Source organism: Equus caballus, chromosome 22, assembly GCF_041296265.1.
Source record: "Equus caballus isolate H_3958 breed thoroughbred chromosome 22, TB-T2T, whole genome shotgun sequence".
Classification (NCBI taxonomy): domain Eukaryota; kingdom Metazoa; phylum Chordata; class Mammalia; order Perissodactyla; family Equidae; genus Equus; species Equus caballus.
In genome coordinates, this window is record NC_091705.1 from 49,723,117 (window position 1) to 49,736,035 (window position 12,919).

The window sequence follows — 12,919 nt, forward strand, 5'->3', positions numbered from 1 at the left end:
ACGAGAACCCTCCACACAGGCTCCCTCCGCCAAGGACACCTGGGCCCGAGCACCTCCCCTGCAGCCACCAAAGACCTTTCCTGCATGGCCAGCCGGTGGGAATCGGGTGGGTGTGTGCTCAGCTCTCCCTACTCTGGCCCAGCCAGACCCCCTGGATGGTCCCGAGGGACCGTGGCTCCCAGGCAGTTGGTCAGTTCATGTTGCTTGGCACGCGCAGGGTGCAGTCAGGCTTCCCACACGGCAGGTCGCGTGGGGATGGGGCAGACTTCGGCCAGATAACGTGGCTGTAACTATTTTTGCTTGAGGAAAGTGTTCCCGCAGGTCTAACCTGAGTCCACCTCAGCAAAACTAACTCCTCAAGACCCCTCAGCCGGGAGCACCGCCTCCAGGCAGACCTCTTGCTGCTGGTGCCCGAGGAGTGCCCCTCTGCAAGTGCCTGTGGGTGTGACTTCCGGGGGGCATTGTGGCAGGCGCACCACTCTTAGCCCCTTGCCCAGCCTCACAGCCAGCTTTCTGGATGCTGAGCCCACAGTGGCGTCCCTGGACAGCAGAGGGGAAGAAACGCCACCCTGTCATGTGGAGCCCCGGCTCTAGCTTGTTCCCACAGCAGAATCTGGGCTTCCCACATTAACACCCTCGGAGATGAACTCTGCACAGACTGCACACAGGAACACCTAGAGACGCAGCTGGGTGTGGCAAGGATTTGTAAAGCAGGAGCTGGGCGATGTCTTAAGAACAAGTCTCTTGGGGAAGTGGCCTGCAGTGTGGCCCTGGCAGCACACAGCAGTGAGGAGGCTGTGGGCGCTGAGCACTGCCAGGCCAGATGATGAAGAGACATCCTCCTCCAGAGCAGGCTTGTCTCTGTTTTCTGGGGCAGAGAAGGGGCAGAGCCTGCACACCAAAGTGCTCTCAGCACAGCCAAACCCTGGATGATGGCCCCAGCACCCATCCACGCCGCCATCAGAGGCCCCCCACCTACCCAGACATCACACTCAGTGTCTCCAAGGCCAGCTGCAGATAGGCTACAAGAAGGTCAGGCCCAAGTCAGCAATCCACAGTTGGCGGCAGCTGCTGGCTCTCTTACTCCCCGGGAACCCCGCCCTGGCCGTTGATGGAGGACAATCTGCAGAAATGCCCAGAACACTATCCCTTTGGGGGGGGTGGGGGGGAGGCACCACCACTCTTTTCAGAAAGTGAGACAGCGTGTACCCAGGTTCCAGCCACGTGAGACTGCCCGGAGAGCTGACGGAGGTTGACAACTACCACCGAGAAAGGGCTTTGGCTGTGACCATGACCAAGACTGGAAGGTTCTCCACAGCTCTTGGCTGTCATCAGCTGCACAGCTTAAAAAGTGTCACCACCCCCGGGCACAGGCAGCCTGAGGCCTGTCAGCTGGCTTGCAGGGCTGGGAGAGGCCAGCGTCCCTGTGGGCTGGGCCTAGACTTCACCTTCTCACCCCCATTCCCCACAGGCAGCTCTCTCAGGAGCTATCCTCATGGCCAAATCTAAAAGCCAGACTTGAGTTTTAGCTAAAAACAACAAAATGGTATAGTAATTACAGAAGAATTTTACCTAGGGTAGCCACTCCCAATTTTCATTTTGAGGGGTGGGTCACCGACTTTGCTGGAGCTCCCGTGGCCACCCAGCAGATGTCAAAAGCAGAGGTTAAGTAAGGGACTCACGGGCACTGGGAAATTTGCACCCGAAGGTGGTCTTCAGCTACCTGAAACCTGCCAATGTCTGTAAAGAGGGCAGCCACCACCAGCCACCTCCCAGCCCCGAGAGGCCCCTAAGGGGGCACTTATCTGGAGCCAGCCTGTGTCAAGCAGCCCGAGGGTAACCCCACCTCCTGGTGTTCCAGCCTTTGTACGGTGGCCCCACTGAGTGCAGGCAGCACCCGTGTCTTACAACCAACAAAATGTGGCAAAGGGGACAGAGGTCAGGCCCACGAGGACGTGCATTATCGGATTCTGAGCACACTGGGGACACCCTCCTGCTGGCCTTGAGGAAGCAAACTGCCCAGTGGTGAACCATCTGTGGAAGGGACAGGGGGACCTCCGTCCTACAGCCCCAAGAAGGTGGTTCTGCCAACAATCCGAGAGAGCCTGGAAGCAGCCTGCTCCTCAGGTGAGGAAAACAGCCCCAGCTGACACCTGGAGAGCATCCTGGAGGGTCACCTTCGGGGGACATTCATCTGGGGGGGGACAACTTACAGGCGGTATCCTTCTAGGGGGCATCTTCGTAGGGGGATATCCTGCTGTGGGTGTCCTTGAAGAACACTCTCCAGGTGGCACACTCTCCGGTGAGATACTCTCCAGGGGCGACACCCTCTAGGGGGACACTCTGGGGAGACGCCCTCCAGGGGGACACTCTCTAGGAGGGCCATTCTCTGGGGAGAAAGGATATTCCCCGGGGGGCCGGGTTCCAAGACATCAGCATCCTCAAGAATCCGCCAGAGGAGGCTTCCTTCAGGAGGGCATCCTTGGGGGCATCCCCTGGGCGGGGACATTACTCTAGGGCGGCATCCTGCGGGGTGATTCTCTAGGGGTGGGTGCTCCAGAGACATCCTCTGGAGGAGGGATTCTCCGGGGTAGGCATCCTGCAGGGAGGGGCCTTCTCAGAGGGGAGGGCCTTAGGGGAAACCCTCTGAGGGGCATGTCGGGGGAGGGGGTGCTCTGGGAGGGGCTCTCCTGGGGGGGGGGGCGTACATCCTCTGTGGACAGCCTCCAGGGGGCATTCTTCAGAGAGACGTTGTCCCTGAGGTCATCCTCCAGGGTGGGTATCATGGCGGAGAGGTGTCCTCCAGGGGCTGCGTTCAGGGGGGACGGGATTTTCGGGACGGGTCTCTGGGGGACAGGGGTTCTCTAGAAACATCTTCCAGAGGGCACCCTGGGGGGGCATCCTTCGGGCTACATTCTTCTGGGGAGGACACTTCCGTGCGTGGCTGCCTCCAGGCAGTCATGACCATGGGGACAGCTAGGGGCGGGCATCCTCGGGGCCGACGGCGTCAGCAGCACGGGGTCGCTGGGCGGCGCTTCCCCGGCCCGCCCCCCCGCCCGCCCCCGCGCTTCCTTCTTCTTCCAGTTTCGCTTCCGCCGGAGCGCGGTCCCCGCCGCCGCCCGAGCATGGACGACCAGGACTGGGATTCGACCTGGGAGGAGGACGAGGAGGACGACGACGAGGGCCCGAGCGCCGGGGGCGACGAGCATGGCGAGGCCGGCGGCCCGGGGGACGCGGACGCGGAGGACGACGACGAGGATGAGGAGGAGCCACGGCCCCGAGCGCTCCAGGTGCAGCCCCTCCGCACGGCCCCGCGCCCGGCCCGGACCCCCGCGCCCCTGGGGAGGCCTGCCCTGCCGCCGCGGAATGGGGGTCAGGTGCCCCTGCTCCAGGGAAAGCCGTCCCCCCGGGGCTGGAGCGGAGGCACCTCTTAGGGACCCGGCTGAGGGCTCGGCTCTTCCTCTCCAGCTGTTGCTCTCTTCCAGACCTGAGACCTTGTCCTGCTCCCCTCATGACCCCCTGGACACCCTGAGATCTGCCCTGACCTGTGCCCCCCCACCTCTGGCCCAGCCAGTGGACCTTGCAGGGACATCCAGGGCCACCCTCAGACCTGCATCCCCAGGACTGAATATGATAATGACACTTTCTCCAGGGGATGCCCTGGGTGCATCCTTGACTTCCCTCCATGTGTTACATCCCACCTCCAGTTCCTTATCTCTGTCCTCTAAATAGATCCCAGCTCTCTAGCTGGCCACCTCCACTGCTTCTGCCAGCCTCTTGGCCTCTTGGCACTCCGTGCTTCCACCCTAGTGCCGCTCAGGGAGCACCTCACCCTCTCCCCACCCCCCAAGACCCGGGTGCTCAGGCCCATGAGCCCACAGTGTGCCCCAACCCCACTGTTGCTCCCTGGGTGCGGCACCCACCCACGTGGGCTGGGACCAACCTCCGCCATCCTGGAGGTGGCCTTGGAGTCTGCGCTGATGTGACTTGCCTGAGTGGGCTGCCAGTCCTGCCCACTGGTTATTTGTGGTTACCACCACCTGTTACTCTTGTCACCACCCATCACTGGTCCCTACCACCAGTTACTTTTGTCACCACTGGTTACTCTTATCACTACTGTCATAGAGGAGGTGACCTATCATAACCACTGGTTACTTGTCATTACCAGCTGTTACTTTTGTTACCACTGGTTACTTCTGTTGCTGCTGATTACTCATCATTACCGGTGATTACTTGCTGGCACTCACTGGGTGTTGCATTCCGTCTGTGGGTGCTGTCGTCCCAGCTGGGGTTCCAGGTGTTACAAGGGCCGGATGAGAGCTGTCGCCCTGTGTCTCAATGGCTGTTGGATGAAGGTGTCTCTGCATTGTGTCTAGAGAGTCTTGGGTTCCAGCTCCTGTGGTCTCTGGGATGGGTGCTCCTGGTGGCAGATGAGAGCTCTGGTTTTCGGGTTTATCTCTGGGTGTCTTGCGGTGGTCAGCAGGAAGGACCCACAGGGGCTCCTGGGCCTGCTTGGAGGGCCAGCTGCCTCTGCACATCGCAGTGTTTGGGCAGGTGTGAGTTGCTTGAGGAGGCAGGCCAGGCAGTGGTCAGGCTCACAGGCCTGGAGTCAGAGGGCAGGAGTCTGGCTCTGTCCCCGAGGCAGATTCCTGCCAGGTGTGGCATGGATTAAGTGAGAGGACACTGTCCTCTCTGCAGTTCCACAGGCCATGCTCCTGAAGCAGTGCTCTGGCTCTGCTTCTCACCTCGTGAGATGCCCACAATCTTCCCCGGCTCCCTCCTGCTACAGCTTCTGTTCTTCCACAAAGTCCCAATCCCTTCCCCTTCCCCCGAGGACCCCTATGGCGCTCCCCGGCTGCCCCGCACTGGGCCCCGGTCCTTCATGGACCCCCATGGCACTCCCCAGCTGCCCCGCACTGGGCCCCGGTCCTTCATGGACCCCCATGGCGCTCCCCCGCTACCCCGCACTGGGCCCCGGTCCTTCATGGACCCCCATGGCACTCCCCAGCTGCCCCGCACTGGGCCCCGGTCCTTCATGGACCCCCATGGCGCTCCCCCGCTACCCCGCACTGGGCCTTGGTCCTTCATGGACCCCCATGGCGCTCCCCCGCTACCCCGCACTGGGCCTTGGTCCTTCATGGACCCCCATGGCGCTCCCCCGCTACCCCGCACTGGGCCTTGGTCCTTCATGGACCCCCATGGTGCTCCCTGGCTGCCCCGCACTGCGTCCTGGTGGAGCTGTTTTGTACTTTGTCCTGGGCTGTGATGTATGTGCACCTGTGGGGTTGGCCCTGCTCTGAGCTTTGTACACGGCCGAAGTCCAGTTAAGCCCCATCCTCTTGATGACCCTGAGAGGTGCCCAGCTGGCCGCAGGGAGGAGAAAGAGAAACTGATAGAGAGGTGGGGCCAACTTCTGCTGAGTTTCTGTTTCCTCTCCTGGCCCTTGGCCGGTAGAAGAGAACCTCACCAGCTGGCCCTGGTTTAGAAATCAGGCAGAGAGGCAACTCCAGACCCCGGCTGGAGCTCAGAACCATTGAGGGCATCTTGGGGGCTGGGGAAAGAGTTGGAGCCAGGGGACGCAGTGGTGGGCCTGGCTCCTAACTCTCCTTCCAATGCTCCTTCGCTCCTTCCAGGATCCTGGAACCCAGGAGTTTCCCCAGGATGAGCTGTGCCCTCTTGTCACACCCAGGGGCTGTATCTGCCCAAGCCCCTCCTCCTCCCCTAGCCTCAGTCAGACCCCAAGCTGGGCTCACCCTGCCCCGTGCCCCCCACCCTTGAAGTAGGGTGGGTCGGGCTGCTTTTACCCAGGATCCTGGTTACCAGTTACCTCCCAGCCTTCCCGGGATCCCTGGGTGCTTGGTCTGCAGAGACAGGGGCTGCAGGGGTTGGGGGGCAGCAAGGAGCCTCCCTCCACCCCAACCCCCACAGGGCTGGAGGCCAGGAGACACAGGGTCTTGTCAGTGAGAGTGGGGCTGGGTGGGGCTGGGATTGGCTCCCTGGGGCTTGATCATTCATCCCTTCACTGGACCCTGCAACAGGCATTTGGGGCCCCTACCGGGGTGTAGGTGGCAAGGCCACTACCCTCGGGGACTCAAGCCTGGTGACAACTTAGAGCACAGCACAAGGAGAATGCACTGGGGCAGGCGGGGTTCCTGGGAGCATATAACAGGCTGCGGCCCGAGTCGGGGTAGCTAGCAGACATGGGAGGAGGAAGCAAAGCTGGAGCTTGGGGGGCTGCACTCCAAGAACTGCGCGTTGGCCTGGGGGTCCTGAGGGCTGGAGCGAGTGAGGAGTGGAGCAGGGGTGGAGCAGGGACAGCCCTTGCTGCAGCCACTCCAGCCCCCTCTGGTTTTGCTGACTGCTGACCCAGGTCCTTGGGGCCCTCACCAGGACGAGGGCTCGTGGGGTGGGTCCTGCTTGCTGGCCTGCCTGGAGGAGTGGGGAGGGTCTCCCATGGGGGTCTCATCTCGCCTCTTGTCTTCTCAGTCCAGGATGATGGGGTCCCGAAACCGGCGAGCCATGCAGGACACGCACAGGTACCGGCACCACTACCCGGTACGTAGCCGCCCACAGCACCCTCACACCTCAGCAGCCCCGCAGGGACAAGACCCTCCTGCTCTCCAGCCGGAGAAGGCCAGCTGGACAATGTGTCCCGTGTCCTGCCTGAAACCCCACCTGGGCCTACTGCTCTTCCCCTGTGTCTGGGGTGACGGGTGCCTTACCTTTAAAACACGGTGAAAGCACCAGTCCACGGGAGCCTGGCCCCACGAGCCCATCGCAGCCCCTGCCCTCTGCACCTGTGAGTCTCAGGCAACCCCTGGGCTGCCTTTGGGTGCAGATGAAGGGGACCTCCCAGCGCTGGCCCACTGTGGTGAGGAGGGGAAGGTGGTGGTTGGGGGGGCTGCTGTTGTCTGCAGGGAGGCCGGTCCTCTCCTGGGGTGAGGGGTGCCGGCTGGGTGCTCAGGGTCCTCACCATCCTGCAGAATGTCTGGAGGTCCCAGAACCCCATCCCCTAGGAATGCTTTAGTCTAATGGGCCCTCGGAGGCAGCCTGTCTCCAATGATGTCCCACCCAGCACCTTTCTCCGGCCCTTCAGGATTTGGTAGAAAGAGACGGCAATGGCGACATGCCAAACCTGAGCTTCTACAGAAACGAGATCCGGTTCCTGCCTAACGGTGCGTCCTCCTCGGCCGCCAGCAGCTCCGTCCTGGGGGGTGGGTGCTCTCCCCTCTGCCTGACCAGTCCACTAGGACATGCTTTGGGACAGGCCACAGCGTTGGGCTGGTGGCCTTCAGATAGCCCCAAGGTGCCCCCTGGAGGCTACCGAGAGCAGACCAGCGCCCCAGCCTGCAGCCTGGAGCTGGCCTGCAGACTTGCTGTGGAGGGCTGGGCAGCAAGTGTTGGTGGCCCTGCAGGCCCAGGGTCTCTGTCCAGCTACTCAGCTCTGCTGCTGGAGTGGGAAAGCTGCATGTGTAAACTGAGTAAGAATGGCTTTTACACTTTTAAATGCTTGGGAAAAATTTAAGGTAGACTAATATTTTGTGATGCGTGAAAATTACATGAAATCCAAATTTCAGTGTCCATAGGTGAAGTTTCATTGGAACCGCCACGCCCATTCATTTATGTGTTGTCTGTGGCTGCTTTCCCACCACAATGCAGCGTAATTGCAGCAGAGGACATGTGGCCACGCAGCCTCAAATACTCACCTGGCCCTTTGCACAAACAGTGGCCGCCCTGCGGGACACCAGGCTACTGGGTGGGGCTTGCCTGGAGGTTCTGTTTGAGGACAGAGTTCCAGCTAACAGGCTGTGGTTTGGGGGAGCAGGGAGACCCCCTTCTGGGCTGGGACCACTTGTCCTTCTCCCGAGGGGCTTCTTGGGCCCTCCCACCCAGTGCACCCGGTGTGGTCTTCTCTCTCTGATGTGCCCTCGGTCAGCAATGGGGGTCCTGTTTCCAGACTGCAAAGAGGGCGTAAGTTGGGGGGTTAAAATGATGTGAGGTGTGCAGTGCAGAGCTGCCGAGTCCCTGGTTCCTCCAGAAAGGAGGGGTAGAGGCGGGAACGGGGCGTTTGGCAGCTCTGAGGTGACTTGTCCCCCTCCCGTGGGGCTGCTAGGCTGTTTCATTGAGGACATTCTTCTCAACTGGAAGGACAAGTATGACCTCCTGGAGGACAATCACTCCTACATCCAGTGGTGAGTGGGAGGGACCGGGGAGGCGCTGGGGGGAAGGGCTCTGGGGGAGGGGCTAGGGGTGCAGATGAAGGGGCTCCCCACCTCAGGCAGGACCCTGGCCTCTTCCCGAGGCACCCTGGTGCTTACTGAGCCGGCACGCTCATCCTTTCTGGAAGGTGCACAGCACTCACTGCGGGGCCAGCAGTGGCCGGGGGAGGAGTGCTTGTCCTGCAGATGCTCACCTGTGCCAGGGAGCCCCTCTGACCCGCGAGGGGGCAGGGTTCTCATGGCAGCTCGAGGTGACCCTCACCTGCATTGCTGCCTGGGAGACCCATGATGTTGCCCTGCGAACACAGTGTGCCTGTGAGGACAGCACACAGCACGCAGGGCGTCACGGGGAACAATTCTGCAGCATTAATGACTGGAAAGAAAGAACTTCAGAACCAAAGGGAAAGCTGGGCTGCCCTGGGTGGATGGTGGCAGATCAGCCTTGCTGCTGGGCGTAGGCCCTGCGCGCCTGTCCTGTGCCCTTGTCTGTGACAGCTCCCTGGAGCTCTCCCGCCCTCACCCCTTGGCTTTATTGACTTGGGAGAGCCTGCAGCACAGGTTTGTCCAGCCAGCCCCTCCTAGAGTTGAGCAGTGAGCCCAGAGAGGCTCCAGGCCACCCAGCCAGCTTGTGCCAGCGTGGCTGGGAGCCCGTGTCTGCCACTCAGGGGGCCTGTGCTGTCTCTTCTCCTGAAGGCTGTTTCCTCTGCGGGAGCCAGGAGTGAACTGGCACGCCAAGCCCCTCACACTCCGGGAGGTCGAGGTGAGCCGTAGGGGCTGAGAAGCCACCTGCCCAGGGAGGGGTCCTGTCTGGCCACAGGTGTTTACATGCTGTTGGAAGCCTCGTGGAGCACAGGAGCTGGAAGAGCCCCCAGTGTAACTATCTTCCCTCCAAAGTGGTCCTCGCCTGCGCCCCTGGGTGCTCTTTACGGGCTTCTGGGAAACTCTGACTTTCAGCAGCAGTTGGCCTCAAGTCAGGGAGTCCAGAGCAGAGGCTTGGCCTCTGTCACCCCTGGAGGGACGTGAAGGGCTCGGGGAGCTGAGGGCCCGCGGGAGGTACAGCTGGTCTGCAGAGGAGATGGTGGTGTTTCCTGCCACCCAGCCAGCCTCGGAGGCCCCTGAGCTCTGCCCAGCGGCTCAAGGAGATCCTCCCGGGGCTGAAGCAGGTGCCTCAGGCCCATGAGCCTCGTAACAGCTCAGAGTAAAGGGAGAGCTGCATGGACACATCCCGGCTCCTCCCTCGTCACTCTACCCTAAAAGTCTGGGGCCGGGCCCTTAGGTGGATCACGGCCTGAGAGAGGCACCAGCCAGCCCGAGGGCCACTGAGCTCTCCGCTCTCCTTGCGTGTGTTTTCCAGGAGTTTAAAAGCTCCAAGGAGGTCAGGGAGCGGTTTGTCCAGGCCTACGAGCTCATGCTGGGGTTCTACGGGATCCAGCTGGAGGACCGGGACACGGGCAAGGTGTGCCGGGCTCAGAACTACGAGAAGCGCTTCCAGAACCTGAACGGGTGAGGCTGCCCTGCTGCCCCCCTGCCCTGGCTTGCCCCCACTCTGCTGCCTCCCTCAACCTACACCCCACCCTGCTGCCCCCCACCCTGCATCGCCGCCACCCTGCTGCCTCCCTCAACCTGCACCCCACCCTGCTGCCCCCCACCCTGCATTGCCGCCACCCTGCAGCCCGCCCGCCCTACACCACCCCAGCCCTGCACCACCCCCATCCTGATGCCCCCCTCAATCTGCACCCACCCCACCCTGCTGCCTTCCCTGCCTTGCACCCCCCACTCTGCTGCCCCGCCTCTCTGCTGTCTGCCCGCCCTACATCACCCCAGCCCTGCTGAACCCCAGCCCTGCTGCCCCCCACCCTGCACCCAACTCACCTGGCTTCCCCCACAGCCTGCTGTCCCACTCCACCTTGCTGCCCCCACTGCCATGCACCTCCCCACCCTGTTGCCCCAACCCACCCAGTTGTCCCCCCACCCTGCTGACCCCCCTGCCCTGTGCCCCACCTCACCCTGCTGCCTCACCCCACCTTGCTGCCCCCCTGCTCTGTGCCCCACCCCAGCCGGCTGCCCTCTCATCTTGCTGCCCCCCATGCCCTGCACCCCACCCCAGCCTGCTTCCCCCCGACCCTGCTGCCCCCCCTGCCCTGCTGTCCCTCCGCCCTGCACCCCACTCCACCTTGCTGCCCTCCCACCCTGCTGCCTTCCCGCCCTGTACCCCACCCTGCTGCCCCCCTCACCCTGCACCCCACCCCACCGTGTGGCCCCCACCCTGTGCCAACCCCTCCCTGTGGCCCCCCCACACCCTGTGCCCCACCCCACCCTGCTGCCCCCTGCCATATACCCTACCCTTCTCTCTTGCCCCCCGCCCTGCACCCCACCCCTGCAGTGTGGGGATCTCCAGTTGAGCATGAGGCTGCGCTAGGTTTCAGGCAGATGTGGGGGCACTTCCGGGGGCACAGCACTTGGACAAGTGACCAGGGCTCTGAGCACCCTCTCCCTTGCTCGCAGGTGTGGGTAGTCCTACCTGGTAGGGTGTGGAAATGTAGAGAAAGCCCCAGAAGGAGTTTGGCTTCTTGGCTGTACTCCTCCTGCCCTTGTGGGCCGGGGTCAGGTTACCAATGGGGCTCAACCCACCTGTCAGCGTCCCTGAGCCTTGCACCTGGTTGACGGCAGGCACAGCCCCTTCATCCCCATTGAGAAGCGCTGGGCGGGGAGCACAGACAGGAAGTCACTCTGCTGATGGCACAGCCCCCTTTGCATGCGGGTGACTGAGGCCCCCATACTGGAGGCCCCTGCTCTGGAGGGTCCCCTGGCCTCCTCCTGCCATGCAGGGTGAGGGGGTTACATGGGACTAAGGGACATCCCTGTAGAGGATGCATCACAATCCCACACCTGCATGGTCCAGGACCAGGGACCTTTTTCTCAGGGACTGAGGCGAGGCCCAGGGTGGGAGCAGGTGGGGACAGAGACTGGGCATGTGGACTGGAGTGTCTCTGCTGGTGGACACCAGGGTCCTGGAGGGTGGGGTGGAGCAGGGTGGGGGAAGGCAGGCTTTGACTGGGACCGGTGCGCAGCCCACCAGCGCCCCCACTGCTCACCCTGCCCCCAGGCACAGCCACAACAACCTCCGCATCACACGCATCCTCAAGTCGCTGGGTGAGCTGGGCCTGGAGCGCTACCAGGCCCCGCTGGCCCGCTTCTTCCTGGAAGAGACGCTGGTGCACGGGAAGCTGCCGGGCGTGCGCCAGAGCGCACTGGACTACTTCGTGTTCACCGTGCGCTGCCGGCACCAGCGCCGCAAGCTGCTGCACTTTGCGTGGGAGCACTTCGAGCCCCGCTCCAAGTTCGTCTGGGGTCCCCACGACAAGCTGAAGAGGTTCAGGCCGCACTCTCCACCTCGTCCGCCCCTGCGGGTGGGCCCCAGGCAGACCGAGGTGGACGAGAGCCCTGGGGACTCTCTCCTTGCGTCTGGTGCCCGGGGGTGGACCTGTGAGCCGGGGAAGGACAAGGAGGGGGACAGTGTGGCCCCAGGTTCCCAGCCAGGAAGCGCAGAGCCCCAGGAGGCGTCAGCCCTGGAGAGGGACCAGGAAGATGAAGCCAGGGGCTGCAGGGAGGAGGGGCCGGAGCCCTCAAGTCCTAAGGAGAGCAAGAAGAGGAAGCTGGAGGTGAACCGGCCTGAGCAGGCCCCAGGGGAACAGGCCCTCCAGGGTGCCTCAGAGGTGGAGAAGATCGCCCTGAACCTGGAGGGCTGTGCCCTCAGCCAGGGCAGCCTCCAGGCAGGGACCCAGGAAATGAGCAGCCAGGACCCAGGGGAGGTGGAGCAGCCGTGCCCCCAGCCTAGTGTGGCCAAGGTGGCCGACGAGGCGAGAAAGCGAAGGAAGGTGGACCAGGGCACCGAAGCCGACACTGAGGTTGTGGTCGACACTGAGGTGGTGGCCGGTGGTGAGGCCCCAACACCAGCCCCCACCTGGCCCCCTGCCCCATCAGGACGCCCTGAGGCCAGAGAGGGTGAGAATGGGGTCAAGGAGGAGGCAGAAGGCTATGCGGGGCCGGAGCAGGGTGCCCCCCAGAGCCCAGTGGCTGCAGGACCCACAGCAGATGAGAAGGCTGTGGCGACGGAAGTGGGGCCGTCTGCCGAACCTCCAAAGTCTTAAGGGAAAGGAGAGCCAGCCGTCCATCTGGGAGCCATGGTGCCAGCTGTCCTCAGCACCCAGCAGTGCTGGCCCCTCCCTGTGGTCACTGCAGCAGCCATTGCAGCCGCTGGAAGGACACGCCCCCCTAGGGAAGGCCAAGGACTGGGGGTCCTCCCCACCTCGCTCTCTTTTCCACCTCCCCGCTCTGTGCCCTGCCCCTATCTTTGGAAATTGGCCTTTAAGAGTCTTGGGGGAGTGGGGCTCATTTTCTTAGTCTGGTTCCGAGGCCTTTCTGAATAAACTCATTTGACTTTGAGTGCTCAGGGTGTGGACAGTGGGCCTGTGGTGGGTGGGGGCTGGGGCTGGGTTCATGAGGGCTACTGCTCGGGACTCCCTCCCTCTGGTGCGAAGTGCCCTCCTCGCCCGCACCCTGACCACAGGCCCCAAGCACACGTCCTCCTGGAGCCTCTGGGACAAGACGATCCCTTGGCTGTCTTTCTCACCAGCTCAAGAGCAGGTCTGGGGACTTGTGCACAGTCCTGTGGGGTGCGCTGGGTCGGGGGAGCAGTG

The 12,919-nt window shown here is 62.8% G+C and overlaps 1 protein-coding gene across 2 annotated transcripts; it reads left to right on the top strand.

Annotated features, from left to right (window-relative positions):
- The first annotated feature begins 597 nt into the window (after nucleotides 1-597).
- Nucleotides 598-12,665, top strand: OGFR (opioid growth factor receptor). Of its 2 annotated transcripts, XM_070247509.1 has the most exons (9): nucleotides 598-2,127; nucleotides 2,231-2,302; nucleotides 3,085-3,290; nucleotides 6,487-6,555; nucleotides 7,097-7,175; nucleotides 8,114-8,192; nucleotides 8,913-8,979; nucleotides 9,574-9,722; nucleotides 11,326-12,665. In XM_070247509.1, the coding sequence occupies exons 3-9, from the start codon at nucleotides 3,126-3,128 to the stop codon at nucleotides 12,368-12,370; spliced, it is 1,653 nt and encodes a 550-aa protein (XP_070103610.1). In that variant the 5' UTR covers nucleotides 598-2,127; nucleotides 2,231-2,302; nucleotides 3,085-3,125; the 3' UTR covers nucleotides 12,371-12,665. The 2 variants fall into 2 exon arrangements, with proteins under 2 accessions (XP_070103610.1, XP_014590809.3); XM_014735323.3 differs by lacking the exons at nucleotides 598-2,127; nucleotides 2,231-2,302 and having other exon boundaries at nucleotides 2,748-3,290.
- The last annotated feature ends 254 nt before the right edge of the window (nucleotides 12,666-12,919 follow it).